Source organism: Lagenorhynchus albirostris, chromosome 16 (assembly GCF_949774975.1).
Source record: "Lagenorhynchus albirostris chromosome 16, mLagAlb1.1, whole genome shotgun sequence".
Classification (NCBI taxonomy): domain Eukaryota; kingdom Metazoa; phylum Chordata; class Mammalia; order Artiodactyla; family Delphinidae; genus Lagenorhynchus; species Lagenorhynchus albirostris.
In genome coordinates, this window is record NC_083110.1 from 56,224,185 (window position 1) to 56,240,233 (window position 16,049).

The following is a 16,049-nucleotide window of genomic DNA, read 5'->3' on the forward strand; positions in this document are numbered from 1 at the left end:
TTTAATCCTCACTCTAGTGGGAGCATCTCCTTTGTCAGCCTCATCCAGTGTCCTACACATTTTGTGGGAATGACAAACACCATTTTGTTAAGCAGTATAAACACTGGCTTTCTAAGACCTGTGCTCTGAGAACGTGCTTGAGAAAATCACGCTACTACAATTTCATTTTTTAATTTTAAATTACATTGGAGCTAAAAATTCCCTTTGGGGAGTCTGATCCATTCTCAAGACGGAAAAACACAGGCCTGTGAGGTGAAATAACTTGTTTGAGGTCACACAGCCAGGTATGGGCAGGCCGAGAATGAGAAGCCATCGTGGGAATCCATGCATCCCTCATCTAAATAGGGCTCACTCTTCAGCATTGCATCACATATGGAAGAGTTGGGATTCAGAAGCTCCTCTGTGTTTAAACTTAAATGAAAGCCTTTGGGTTCATAAAGGTCTCTCTTTCTTATCAGCATCATTTGATATAATTCTGATCAAACCATGGATGACCCTTTGCATGACGTTCTACAAGGCAGTCCAAAGAAAGAGAAGTTGTCACTGCCAGTGGTATCTTCCCACCCTCACCAGTGCCAGGAGCTCATATTTTATCCTACATAAATACTTAGGATATTTGCTGTACCTTGAACCTCAGGGTATTTCATTAGGAGCAGGAACCCATAGCTCAGAGTGAGACTGGTTGTCTCTGTTCCCGCTGAAAACAGATTTGATCCACAGGTTGTCAAGTTCTCCAAGTGAAATTCAGACTCTGGGTTCTGTTTCTCCTGTAGATGGTAGAGTTAATGGCCACATGAGTTAAAAAGAAGGCAGTGGCTTATCAGAGCTCTATGATCACACCCCATCACTAGCAATAGGCTTCATTTTGTGCACGGTAGGGTGGTAGATAAAGAAATCCGTCATGGAATCGAAACTTCTGGTTCAAATCCCAGGTTGGTCAATGAACAGATGTGTGCCCTTGGCAAGTTACTTTACCTTTTTACTCAATTTCATCATCTGTGAAATTGGGGTAAAAAGTAGAACATATCCCATAGGGTTATTATAAAAATTAAAAGAATTAATGGGTGGAAGATCTTGGAAAAATTCTTCATATATACAAATACTCAGTAAATGGTATCTTCTTTTATTATATTTAATGAAAAAGACTAGATAAGCTCTGTGTGAGCACAATGTAGAGAAATCACTGGTTTGGGACTGGTCTGTTTCCTTCACTTACAAAGACTTAGGTATTCACAGCCCCACACTCTCACATATGACACATCATTATTAATGGCATTTCATTTTTTTTTATTGGAGTATAATTGCTTTACAATGTTGTGTTAGTTTCTGCTGTACAACAAAGTAAATCAGCTATATGTATACATAAATCCCCTCCCTCTTAAGCCTCCCTTCCACCCACCCCCATTATTGGCATTTCTAATATGAAGATTGTACTTGTACATATAGGACATTTTAACTTATAATTTTTTGCATGGGATCTACAAAGTCTTTAGAAAATAAACTGATCCAGGGCTTAAAAACAGTGAGTGAGCTTTCTTTTTTTTTTTTTTGCACCCTTCTAATGTTTAAATCAAGAATATATTTTTATTCTTATTTTTTTCATATATCTACATTAACTTTGCAAAAGTAATACATATACATCATAGAAATACAAATACATTGTAGTGTTACATACAGGAATGCATTATATGTGTACAAATATATGAACATTGTCAAAAAATTAGAAATTACAGGGGAACTAGAAGAAAATTAATCCTATCATTTAAGTAATAAACATTGACAATATTTTGGCATATATTCTCCAATTTTTTTCTTTTTTGTTGAATTTTAGAATTTTATTTATTTTTTTATACAGCAGGTTCTTATTAGTCATCCATTTTATACATATTAGTGTATATATGTCAATCCCCATCTCCCAATTCATCACACCCCACCCCCACTCCCCCGACTTTCCTCCCTTGGTGCCCATACGTTTGTTCTCTACATCTGTGTCTCTAATTCTGCCTTGCAAACCAGCTCATCTGTACCATTCTTCTAGATTCCACATATACACATTAATATACGATATTTGTTTTTCCCTTTCTGACTTACTTCACTCTGTATGACAGTCTCTAGATCAATTCACGTCTCTACAAATGACCCAATTTCATTCCTTTTTATGGCTGAGTAATATTCCATTGTATATATGTACCACATCTTCTTTATCCATTCGTCAGTCGATGGGGATTTAGGTTGCTTCCATGATTGGCTATTGTAAATATTGCTACAATGAACATTGGGGTGCATGTGTCTTTTTGAATTATGGTTTCCTCTGGGTATATGGCCAGGAATGGGATTGCTGGGTCATATGGTAATTTTACTTTCAGTTTTTTAAGGAACCTCCATACTGTTCTCCACAGTGGCTCTATCAATTTATATTCCCACCAACAGTGCAAGAGGGTTCCCTTTTCTCCACACCCTCTCCAGCGTTCGTTGTTTGTAGATTTTCTCATGATGCCCATTCTAACTGGTGTGAGGAGAGATACCTCATTGTAGTTTTGATTTGCATTTCTCTAATAATTAGTGATGCTGAACAGGTTTTCATGTGCTTCTTGGCCATCTGTATGTCTTCTTTGGAGAAATGTCTATTTAGGTCTTCTGCCCATTTTTTGATTGGGTTGTTTGTTTTTCTAATATTGAGCTGCATGAGCTGCTTATATATTTTGGAGATTAATCCTTTGTCTGTTGATTCATTTGCAAATATCTTCTCCCATTCTGAGGGCTGGCTTTTCATCTTGTTTATAGTTTCCTTTGCTGTGCAAAAGCTTTTAAGTTTCATTAGGTCCCATTTGTTTATTTTTGTTTTCCTTTCCATTACTCTAGAAGGTGGGTCAAAAAAAGATCTTGCTGTGATTTTTGTCAAAGAGTGTTCTTCCTATGTTTTCCTCTAAGAGTTTTATAGTGTCCGGTCTTACATTTAGATCTTTAATCCATTTTCAGTTTATTTTTGGGTATGGTGTTAGGGAGTGTTTGAATTTCATTCTTTATTTTTTTTTTTGAATTTCATTCTTTTACATGTAGCTGTCCAGTTTTCCCAGCACCACTTATTGAAGAGACTGTCTTTTCTCCATTGTATATCCTTGCCTACTTTGTCATAGATTAGTTGACCATAGGTGTGGGGATTTACCTCTGGGCTTTCTATCCTGTTGCATTGATCTATATTTCAGTTTTTGTGCCAGTACCATATTGTCTTGATTACTATAGCTTTGCAGTATAGTCTGAAGTCAGGGAGTCTGATTCCTCCAGCTCCATTTTTTTCCCCTCAAGATTGCTTTGGCTATTCGGGGTTTTTGTGTCTCCATACAAATTTTAAGACTTTTTTATTCTAGTTCTGTAAAAAGTGCCATTGGTAATTTGATAGGGATTGCATTGAATCTTTAGATTGCTTTGGGTAGTATAGTCATTTTCACAGTACTGATTCTTCCAATCCAAGAACACGGTATATCTCTCCATCTGTTTGTGTCATCTTTGATTTCTTTCATTAGTGTCTTATAGTTTTCTGAGTACAGGTCTTTTACCTCCTTAGTAGGTTTGTTCCTAGATATTGTATTCTTTTTGTTGCAGTGGTGAATGGAGGTGTTTCCTTAATTTCTCTTTCTGATCTTTTGTTGTTAGTGTATAGGAATGCAAGAGATTTCTGTGCATTAATTTTGTATCCTGCAACTTTACCAGATTCACTGATTAGCTCTAGTAGTTTTCTGGTGGCATCTTCAGGATTCTCTATGTATAGTGTCATGTCATCTGCAAACAGTGACAGTTTTACTTCTTCTTTTCCTATTTGGATTCCTTTTATTTCTTTTTCTTCTCTGATTGCCATGGCTAGGACTTCCAAAGCTATGTTGAATAACAGTGGCAGGAATGGACATCCTTGTCTCGTTCCTGATCTTAGAGGAAATGCTTTCAGTTTTTCACCATTGAGAATGATGTTTGCTGTGGGTTTGTCGTATGAGGCCTTTATTATGTCGAGGTAGGTTCCCTCCAGGCCCACTTTCTGGAGAGTTTTTATCATAAATTGGTGTTGAATTTTGTCAAAAGCCTTTTCTGCATCTATTGAGATGATCATATGGTTTTCATTCTTCAGTTTGTTAATATGGTGTATCACATTGATTCATATGCGTACGTTGAAGAATCCTTGCATCACTGGGATGAATCCCACTTGATCATGGTGTATGATCCTTTTAATGTGTTGCCGGATTCTGTTTGCTAGTATTTTGTTGAGGATTTTTGCATCTATATTCATCAGCGATATTGGTCTGTAATTTTCTTTTTTCTTTTTTTTTTTTTTGCGGCACGCGGGCCTCTCACTGCTGTGGCCTCTCCCGCTGCAGAGCACAGGCTCCGGATGCGCAGGCTCAGCGGTCATGGCTCACGGGCCCAGCCACTCCGCGGCATGTGGGATCTTCCTGGACCAGGGCACGAACCCGTGTCCCCTGCATCAGCAGGCGGACTCTCAACCACTGTGCCACCAGGGAAGCCCTGTAATTTTCTTTTTTTGGAGTATCTTTGTCTTGTTTGGTATCAGGGTGATGTGAATCTCATAGAATGAGTTTGGGAGTGTTCCTTCCTCTGCAATTTTTTGGAAGAGTTTGAGAAGGATGGGTGTTAGCTCTTCCCTAAATGTTTGATAGAATTCACCTGTGAAGCCATCTGGTCCTGCACTTTTGTTTGTTGGAAGATTTTTAATCACAGTTTCAATTTCATTACTTGTGATTTGTCTGTTCATATTTTCTATTTCTTCCTGGTTCAGTCTTGGAAGGTTATACCTTTCTAAGAACTCGTCCCTTTCTTCCAGGTTGCTCATTTTATTAGCAAAAAGTTGCTTGTAGTAGTCTCTTATGATGCTTTGTATTTCTGTGGTGTCCATTGTCACTTCTTTTTCATTTCTAATGTTATTGATTTGAGTCCTCTCCCTCTTTTTCTTGATGAGTCTGGCTAAAGGGTTATCAATTTTGTTTATCTTTTCAGACAACCAGCTTTTAGTTTTATTGATCTTTGCTATTGTTTTCTTTGTTTCTATTTCATTTATTTCTGCTCTGATTGTTATGATTTCTTTCCTTCTACTAACTTTGGGTTTTGTTTGTTCTTGTCTCTGTAGTTCCTTTAGGTGTAAGGTTAGATTGTTTATTTGAGATTTTTCTTGCTTCTTGAGGTAGGATTGTATTGCTCTAGAACTGCTTTTGCTGCATCCCATAGGTTTTGGATTGTCATGGTTTGTTGTCATTTGTCTCTAGGTATGTTTTGATTTCCTCTTTGATTTCTTTAGTGATCTCTTGGTTATTTAGTAGCACACTGTTTAGCCTCCATGTATGTGTGTTTTTTCCAGTTTTTTTTCCTGTAATTGATTTCCAATCTCATAGCATTGTTGTCAGAAAAGATGCTTGATCCGATTTCAATTTTCTCAAATTTTCCAAGGCTTGATTTGTGACCCAAGATATGATCTATCCTGGAGAATGTTCCATGTACACTTGAGAAGTAGGTGTATTCTGCCACTTTTGGGTGGAAAGTTCTATAAATATCAGTTAAATCTATCTGGTCTAATGTGTCATTTAAAGCCTGTGTTTCCTTATTAATTTTCTGTCTGGATGATTTGTCCATTGGTGTAAGTGAGGTGTTAAAGTCCCCCACTATTATGATGTTACTGTCGATTTCCTCTTTTATAGTTGTTAGCATTTGCCTTATGTAATGAGGTGCTCCTATGTTGGGTGCATATATATTTATAATTGTTATATTTTCTTCCTGGATTGATTCCTTGATCATTATGTAGTGTCCTTCCTTGTCTCTTGTAACATTCTTTATTTTAAAGCCTATTTTATCTGATATGAGTATTGTTACTCTAGCTTTCTTTTGGTTTCCATTTGTATGGAATATCTTTTTCCATCCCCTCACTTTCCGTCTGCATGTGTCCCTAAGTCTGAAGTGGGTCTCTTGTAGACAGCACATATATGGGTTTTGTTTGTGCATCCATTCAGTGAGCCTGTGTCATTTGGTTGGAGCATTTAATCCATTCACATTTAATTCAGCATTTAATCCATTCATTAAGGTAATTATCGATATGTATGTTCCTATTACCGTTTTCTTAATTGTTTTGGGGTTTTTTTTGTAGGTTCTTTTCTTCTCTTGTGTTTCCCACTTAGAGAAGTTCCTTTAGCATTTGTTGTAGAGCTGGTTTGGTGGTGCTGAATTCTCTTAGCTTTTGCTTGTCTGTAAAGCTTTTGATTTCTTCGTCCAATCTGAATGAGATTCTTGTGGGTAGAGTAATCTTGGTTGTAGGTTCTTCCCTTTCACCACTTGAAATATACCATGCCACTCCCTTCTGGCTTGTAGAGTTTCTGTAGAGAAATCAACTGTTAACCTTATGGGAGTTCCCTTGTATGTTATTTGTCGTTTTACCCTTGTTGCTTTTAATAATTTTTCTTTGTCTTTAATTTTTGTCAGTTTGATTACTATGTGTCTCAGCGTGTTTCTCCTTGGGTTTATCCTGCCTGGGACTCTCTGTGCTTCCTGAACTTGGGAGGCTATTTCCTTTCCTACATTAGCAAAGTTTTCAACTATAATCTCTTCAAATATTTTCTCAGGTCCTTTCCCTCTCTCTTCTCCTTCTGGGACCCCTATAACGCGAATGTTGTTGCATTTAATGTTGTCCCAGAGGTCTTAGGCTGTCTTCATTTATTTTCATTCTTTTTTCTTTATTTTGTTCCACAGCAGTGAATTCCACCATTCTGTCTTCCAGGTCACTTATCCATTCTTCTGCCTCAGTTATTCTGCTATTGATTCCTTCTAGTGTATTTTTCATTTCAGTTATTGTATCGTTCATCTCTGTTTGTTTGTTCTTTAATTCTTCTAGGTGTGTGTTCTTTAATTCTTCTAGGTCTTTGTTAAACATTTCTTGCATCTTCTCAGTCTTTGCCTCCATTCTTTTTCCGAGGTCCTGGATCATCTTCACCATCATTATTCTGAATTCTTTTTCTGGAAGGTTGCCTATCTCCACTTCACTTAGTTGTTTTTCTGGGGCTTTATCTTATTCCTGCATCTGGTACATGGTCCTCTGCCTTTTCATTTTGTCTGTCTTTCTGTGAATGTGGTTTTCATTCCACAGGCTGCAGGATTGTAGCTCTTCTTGCTTCTGCTGTCTACCCTCTGGTGGATAAGGCTATCTAAGAGGCTTGTGCAAACTACCTAATGGGAGGGACTGGTGGTGAGTAGAACTGGGTGTTGCTCTGGTTGGTAAGAAGCTCAGTAAAACTTTAATCCGCTATCTGCTGATCAACCTCCCTGTTGGTTGTTTGGCCTGAGGTGACCCAGCACTGGAGGCTACAAGCTCTTTGGTGGGGCTGTTGGTGGACTCCTGGATGGCTCATGACAAGGAGTACTCCCCAGAACTTCTGCTGCCAGTGTCCTTGCCCTCACGGTGAGACGTAGCCACACACACCCCGACCTCTGCAGGAGACCCTCCAACACTAGCAGGTAGGTCTGGTTCAGTCTTCTATGGGTCACTGCTCTTTCCCCCTGCGTCCCGATGTGCACACTACTTTGTGTGTGCCCTCCAAGAGTGGAGTCTCTGTTTCCCCCAGTCCTGTTGAAGTCCTTCAGTCAAGTCCTGCTAGCCTTCAAAGTCTGATTCTCTGGGAATTCCTCCTCCTGTCACCGGACCCCCAGGTTGGGAAGCCTGACTTGGGGCTCAGAACCTTCACTCCAGTGGGTGGACTTCTTTTTTTTTCAATTTTTTTTAAAGAATTTGTTTTTTGTTTTTTAATTTATTTAGTTTTGGCTGTGTTGGGTCTTCGTTGTTGCACGGGCTTTCTCTAGTTGCAGTGAGTGGGGACTACTCTTCGTTGTGGTGTGTGGGCTTCTCATTGCGGTGGCTTCTCTTGTTGCGGAGCATGGGCTCTAGACACATGGGTTTCAGTAGTTGCAGCACATGGGCTCAGCAGTTGTGGTGCATGGGCTTAGTTGCTCTGCAGCATGTGCAATCTTCCCGGACCAGGGATCGAACCCGTGATCCCTGCATTGGCAGGCAGATTCTTAACCACTGTGCCACCAGGGAAGTCCCAGTGGGTGGACTTCTGTGGTATAATTGTTCTCCAGTTTGTGAGTCACCCACCCAGTGGTTATGGGCTTTGATTTTATTGTGCTTGAGCCCCTCCTACTGTCTCATTGTGGCTTCTCCTTTGTCTTTGGATGTGGGGTATCTTTTTTGGTGAGTTCCAGTGTCTTCCTGTCGATGACTGTTAGCAGTTAGTTGTGATTCCAGTGCTCTCGCAAGAGGGAATGAGTGCATGTCCTTCCACTCTGCCATCTTGAACCAATCTCTGAGCTTTCTATTTTAAAATTACTATACTAAAAATAATAGGGATTAAATCTTCTTCGTTGATGTATCCCCAACCCTTGGCATAATAGCCAGACTAAGAATTTGTTGAATAAATTATTGTTTAATATATATAAACTAGTTAAGCTAATAAAATCTCTATTTTTCACTATAATTAAATTATTTTCATTGCTGATTAACTTTTGGTGGGCTTTTAAACCACTGTTTTTAAATTTAAGAAAAGTATTAGAGCACTCCTTTTAACTATTAGCTTTACTTTTAAAGCTCTGAATCAAATTTTTCTTAACTCAGTTTCTTTATACCATGTCTCTCCTGTTCATTTCAAAATGGGATGATTTCTGCATATGGATGTCCAAGTTTTTAGGCACGTTGCCACTTCCTACCTATAGTTCTTACTGCCTTGATCTGGAATACTGAGCATTTTAAATAACTCCCTCACAACAGAAAGTTCCAGTAGGTTTTTAAAAATCTTTGCTTTGGAAGAGAGTGAGGGAGAAAATGGAAATATCAATATATCTTCTATTTATGTTCTAACTCTGTAATTTAGCTAAGTAGAATGAACTCCACCATTTTGTTTAATTCTTAACACACCCAAATCTGTTATGTAGTAAGGTTTAGAGATTAAAACATAATGCAACAAAACTTACAGGAAAGCAGAAATGCTTCAGAAGTTTCTACCCATTTTCTATTGATAGTTATCTTAAAGGAAAAATAGATGTGGAGGGCAGGAGAGGAAGGAATGGTTGAAATCCAGACGTTGGCGTATCAACTTTCTTTTGTTCCTTCCTCTACTCTTTCAGAGGATCTCAAGGCTTTGGTATGTACGTTAACAACTGTCCGTGGTCCCTTTCCAGTGTTTCCTGTATTGGTGAATGGCCCCAGCTTCCATCCAGTTAGGCAAGCCAGGAACACAGCTCCTCATCTCTTGCATTTCCCAACTCACCACCAAGACTGTTAATTTTACCTCCTAAAAGTATCTCAAATCTATCCACGTCTCTTCATTTCCACCACCAGTACCCTTGGCCATCTTCTTTGCCTTGGGCCAGTGCAATCATCTCGTACAGAAAATGCTATTGGTGCCCTGCTCAGATCCCTTTTACTGGTTCTGATAACCTACCTCACAGCTGCTTTGGCTCACACCTGCAACTTTCTCTGGAGTCCCTTGGACACTGGAGCCACAATGACAAGAGAAGCCTGGGAGGGAATCAGTCTCCCAGACCACCCTCATGGGGCTGCCTGTGACCAATGACTGATAGGTGCAAGAGTACAAAAGCCCAGCTCCGTTGCCCCAGGGAAGGACAAACTCTGCAGTGCAATTTATACTCTAGAGCCCCCTGTAGGATCAGGTAGAGACTAGGCTTCACCTGAAACCACATCTATTTTTAATTTTTCCCCTTCCTTATCCTGTTTCTCTCATTCACATACATAGAAGTTTCTCCTGATAGCACTCCCTTAATAAATCACTTCCACACAAATCCCTATTTTAGGCTCTGCCACCAGAAAATTTACCCTGAAACAACTCCTAGCTGTTCTCCTTGCATCCACTGTTGACCCCTACAATCTGTTCTCCACATCACAAATATGGTCATCCTTTACACAGTGCTTAGACCCTGCAAATGATTTTCACTGATATTAGGATAAAAGCTAAACTAATTAATGTGTCCTGCCAGGCCCTGCATGAATGGTCTGCCTGCTGACCTCTTGCTGTTTTAGCTTCTCTCCTACCACTCTCCCCTGCTCCCTCCCTTCCAGCCACACTGACTTTCTCTCTACCCCCTCATATCCCCAAGCTTCCCTCTGCCTCAGGGCCTTTGCACATCTTGTTCCTCTGCTTGGTATATTTTTCTTTGCTACTTTTATGTAGATAATCCCTACTCACCTTTCAGCTCTCAGCTCAATTGTTCACCTATGTGAGCAGGGATGTATCCACTGGGCCTTGGTTTAGAAGTCCCTTCCTGACTCGAATTAGACTAGCATTAGCGTTCCTGCCACATTCTCCCATAACAATCTTGTACTTCCCCTATTAGCACTTCATTGTTACTGTTTGTTTTGATGATCTTTGCACTAGACTGTAAGCTCCATTAAGTCAAGGACTGTATCTTTGTTAATTAATTAATTCAATAATTATTTCAATAAATATTTATGTGCATCTACAATATTTTAGGCATTGTGCTAGTTGCTGATGATACAAAGCGTGAAAAATCGACAATACTCCAGCCCTTTGGAGTATACAGTGTAGTGGAGAATATAGAGGTAAATTAAATAAATATTTTGTTAAACTACGATAAGTGCTATGAAAGAAAATTACAGGGTAGTATCTGATTCATCATTTTATTCCATTTACCAAGCACCATGACTGATACAGAGTTGGTGCTAAATAAAATCTTTAAATGATTGAATTAAAAACCTGGCTATTTTTTTCTCTTTTCCAGACAAACATCTAGTCCTCTGAGAGCCAACAACAAACTTTTCCATCAGAATGAAGAGGCTATTTCGATGTACACTGTTGATAAGTGGAATGAGCTTGAATGACTCTACTGACCCCAGGGAAATTTCTAAGAAGAAAACAGGGCATCAACATGCCTTCCTTCAACATGTTTTCTAAGGAAATCAAGCTTTCCAAATCAGCCCTCCTAGAGATTAAGAAGACTAAACAAGTTATTATTAATTGTTTGCTATAACTTGCACATTTATGATATACTTGAGTGGTTTTTCTTTTGTTTATATATATCTGGGGAAATTTGGCATAAATGAGGTTAATTTTATAGGGTTGAAAGAATTATTTTCAGGTTTTAAGCTGTTGTATGTGTATATACATTTAAATATCTTTTTTTACAATCTATTGTTTGTCACAGTCTCGACTGTTTTTCTACTGATGTTCTCTTGGACACTCATGCTGGTATTTTATGTCAGTGATGTTCTAAGGGTTGGTGGCTGTGTGATACTTGCTATTCAATATGTTTAATACCATCCACGGTTAACGTATAATGTATTTGTCTTAGAACCCTTTATCCATCACCAGTTTCAAATAACAAGATTGTTCTATGGGAAAACACAATCCAGTTTTTATAATGTATTGGTCTATGACATGCTACCTGGGGAAGCACTGTGGCAAAAATGGCTGACTATGTATGTGTAAATAATGTGTAGAGAAGATGCATGTGTGTTTAGCCACCCCAAGATAAATATATGCTCAGAAACATGCATATATATATATATATATATGCATGTTTATATATATATATATATATATATATATGTAGCTCATTGTAAATATGTATCGAGAACACTTCATTAAATGCTAATATCCAAGTGTAGGAAGTAAATAAAAATACAAAGGAAAAAGAGGGCTTTGGACTATTTTTAAATTTCTGTTATTGTTAATAGTGTACCCCATTGCCATAAGATATCAAAATATTAAGAATTACCAAAATGGGGACTTCCCTGGTGGCGCAGTGGTTAAGACTCCACACTTCCAATGCAGGGGGCCTGGGTTAGATCCCTCGTCAGGGAACTAGATCCCACATGCATGATGCAACTAAGAGTTCACATGCCACAACTAAGGAGCCTGCCTGCCGCCACTGAGACCCAGCACAACCAAATTAAAAAAAAAAAAAGAATTACCTACATGGTGTGATTATGCTTTCCTGCATTTCCATGGACTGATAAAATATAATACCAGGGAAAGATGTCACATACAGTACCTGCTCCATCTTGCTGAGGAAACAGTCAATGTAGTCTCGAGGGTTATTATGATCCAGGGACTTCTGATGCTCCTTCACTTTTTCCAGAATAAAATATTTAACATCATTAAGCCTTTTTGAGAATGCTTTGTGCTCTCCAGGGAGATGCTTTATGAGTTTTGGCCATAGATTGTAAATCTAAAATGAGAAAAAAAATACATCAGCAATTCAGTTTGTGAAGAGAGACCAGTGTTTCTAAGTGGAGCACCTAACCCTCTGTGGGGTCTGGCTAGGGAGAATCCCTTCCTCAAGCTTCTGAGCAGAAAAGAAGGGAAGGTGACCATCACGTACATGAGAGAGCAGCCCCTTCCCATCTCCTTGCTCAATCACCCTTGGCCAACCTCAGAGTCGAGAAGGGGAGAATGTGCGTAGGGGCCTTAAAAGAAACATAGGCAACGGGGAACGTGATGTCTTCTTTTGTGGGAGTCAACTCACAGAAGCAAGCAGAGGGCAGCCTTCCATAGGTGCTGGGGTAAGCGACACTGCACTCATCCACTCGACAAGACACACGTTGTGGGAAGGTGACAGTGCTTGTGTTGGCACGTGCTCGTGGGGCAGGGTGGGGAGCTCACAGCCCTTTACCCTGCCTATGGGCTCCCAGTGCCCCCATGAGATCAACTGCAAGGGCAGATGCAGACTTGGCTTTACCTGGTTCCAGGGAGAGCTTATTCGATTAAAATTTTTATTTAACACACTCAACAGGGAGAGTAACGTCTTATTGTTGTAGTGGAAACGCTCATTGAAGAGGACGGAGCAGATCACGTTGCAGGAAGCACAGGAGAGGATGAAGACAGGGTCCAAGGGCTGAGCTGATGTGAGAAAAAAAAATTCTAACATTTAGAATTTTCATCAGCTTGCATTAGGGCTTCAAGAACAGGGCCTCCCTCTTGCTCAGATTGATACCTATATTTTATTTTCTCTAAACTTCTTCAAATTAGGATGTAGGGATCTTCTACTAGTAGTACATGCTCTATAGTATTATACTACGCTACTACTACTAATTATTATGTTACTCAATGAATACTGTAATAGTCATAAGAGCAACAGGTAATATTATGGAGTATTATACATGCTGGATACTGTGTAAATGTTTTGCAAACTGTAACGTTTTGCAATACTGTAATAGCCATAAGAGCAACAAGTAATATGGAGTATTATATATGCTGGATACTGTGTAAATGTTTTGCAAACTTTATTATTTAACCCTCATTCTGAGGTTTGATTTTTAGCCCCATTTTTCACATGAGGAAACTGCGTTTTAGAAAAGTTAAGTAACTTGTCCAAATTTACACATCCAGTAAGTGCCGAAGTTGGGAGATGAATCCAAACAAAAGGATTCGTGAGTCCTAAGTAACAGTTTTGGGTCATTTTCTTCCTGCTGCCTTTTTCCTAGTCAACACCCTGACTCATAGAGCAGATTGTGGACTATTGCGTGCCTCCCAAAGGAGGAGCTTTGGTGGGAAGCTCTGTGTGTAGAAGCCCCTTGCCCCAAAGGATGGTCAATGGAACGCACCCTCTGTTTTCCTGAGCTCCTCCACCAGAAACTGGGCCTCCTCCTGGACCCTCTCCTCGAGGCCCCTCTTCCCCATCCCAAAGTTCCTCAGGGTCATGAGGGAGAAGCGTCGCATTTGTTTCCACCTGTTTCCATTACTGAAAAAGATTCCTAGGAAAAGAAGCAAAGAACAGGAAAGAATTTTGCATCATGGAGTCCGACTTTCCCTTGAAGCTTATCCCCTGTGTCCACCCTGCACTGTTGCCAGTGCCCCTTTTCAGGGATTTAGCAACTGGCCTTTGAAGAGCACAACATATTCTTTGGTTTGGGTGAAATATTTGTCACAAAGAAAATAAAACCCAAGCTCTGGTCAACAGAGGGCAGGGGTGATGGAGTCAGGAGGCGGATCATTGGCAGGTAGAGAACATTCCCAAGTGTGGGAAGGGCCCTCTGTCTGGTTTTGTTAAAAGTAGTAAAGACTGGCATGTGTTCTCACAAACCTCTTTCCTGAGTGTCTGTTTTACACTTAATATCCCTCTAACTTGTGGTTTAATTCTACCTGTGATTTTCTCTATTAGAGGATAAGCAACTGGAAAGCAGAGCAATAGGGAATATATGTTTCCATTTGCCTCTGAAATTACTACAGCTAATGTTAGCTAATCTGAACAAGGAGAAACTCAGGAGCAAAGGAACTCAGTATGTTCACATCAGTGTTTTTTCATTCCTTCCTCTGTACAAAACCAGTTACGTGTCCTGAATTTCCTTAATGCACCACCAGTTTCCTAGTGCCCCAAATCCAAACCTCAGGGCATCTTCACATCCCTCTTGCCCTTCACCCTATACATCTGCACTTGGTAAGTCCTGTCGATTCCACCTCCAAAATGTCTTTCTCATCTGTCCCTTCTTGTCAATTCATACTACGCTACCACACTTCAGGTTCTAATACTTTTACAGATTTTAAAAGTTCTAATCATCTTCAAACCAGTTTCCCTTTTCACTCCTCTAAATCTACAGTTTCCAGGTTACTCAAAATCAAATACAGGGACAATGAGGCTGGTGCTAAAAATCATTCAATGGGTCCCTCTACCCCACCCCCACCTCCCCACCTCAGTCTCATTCTGACACCTTTAAAACCTCAAACATTTCCATCATTCTCTCCCTTGGCTCTAACTCTGAGCTTATAGACCAATCACAGCTGTTCACTAAATGCAACTACATTGTTTTGCACCCTTATTTTGTTCATTCTCTCCCTTTTGCTGACAACAAAGCCCTATGTGCTTTGTTGAGTTTCTAGCTTTCCTTTAAGAGCCATCTTGAAAACCTTCTCTTTGAAGTCTTCCCTATCCTCTACTGGAGATAATCTTGCCTTCCTTTAACTGAATTGGCTTGCGTGATGCTTTAATACAATTTATCTTTTCTACCTTGTATTACAGCAATTTGTTTACTTGTGTTACTTCCTATACTAGATTTTACTTAGTTAAGTGACTGGCGCATCTCTCCAAATATTTTCTGTGACACACGATGATCTCTTACCTTGCACACAGAAGATGTTCAATACACAATAATTTAAATATTCATTTCACATCTACCAAATTAGCAAGCATTAAAAAGAAATTTTGTACCTAAAACAATCAAGCTTGTGGCAAATTTGGTGCATTGTTTAGCCTCTTTGCATATCACGACCTGTTATGGAAATTAAAGCAATATTTATAGCAAAAACTATTAAAATTGTCTTTGATCCATTAATTGCTTTCCTAAGAATTTACACAAAGAAATAATTCAGCAAAAGTTAAAAAGGTGTACACTGCAATGTCATCTATACTGATTTAAGAAATTTGTAAACAATCTAAATGCTAATGATAGGGTAATTTTTTGCATAATTATACAATGATAGTAAATCAATATTAGGAAAAGTAAGCAATTGTTAAAATGATGATTATGAAAACTACGTAAAAATAGCAGAAATGTTAATATTTAAAAGAAAAAATCAGTATACAAATATGTCTATACTATAATTACAACTATGTAAAATATGTGTGCATATGAACAACATCTGGGAGATGGTACATAAAAATAAATATGTTACATCAACTATACTTCAATTAAAAAATTAAAAAACAAAAAAATTTAAGAATAGGTTAGTGTATTGAGACTATGGTTAGTGGTTCTGGGTTCTAGAGTTAGGCAAATTGAACTCAAATCTCTACTCCAAAACTTTCTAATTTGGGTGAGTTATTTAACTTCTGTTGCCTCAGCTTTTCATCTGTTGAATGGAAATAAAAAATATTTTCCTCATGGGGCCACTGTGTTAACTGAATATGGTAATACATGAGAAACCCCCAGCACAGTATCTGGCGCATAAGAAGTATTTAATAAATATTAGCTAATATTATATAATTATAGCTATTATAATAATAATTCAATAATACTCCAATTATTATTATAACAT

General features: G+C 38.9%; 1 protein-coding gene across 1 annotated transcript in view; it reads right to left on the reverse strand.

Annotated features, from left to right (window-relative positions):
- Positions 1–16,049, reverse strand: part of LOC132507592 (cytochrome P450 2C23-like) — a 29,480-nt gene that overhangs the window by 6,589 nt on the left and 6,842 nt on the right. The window contains exons 2-6 of the mRNA XM_060127129.1: positions 15,223–15,283; positions 13,622–13,771; positions 12,757–12,917; positions 12,070–12,246; positions 626–767 (exon numbers count right to left, since the gene is read on the reverse strand). Coding sequence (XP_059983112.1) covers positions 626–767; positions 12,070–12,246; positions 12,757–12,917; positions 13,622–13,771; positions 15,223–15,283 — 691 coding nt within the window. The remainder of the gene's footprint in view (positions 1–625; positions 768–12,069; positions 12,247–12,756; positions 12,918–13,621; positions 13,772–15,222; positions 15,284–16,049) is intronic.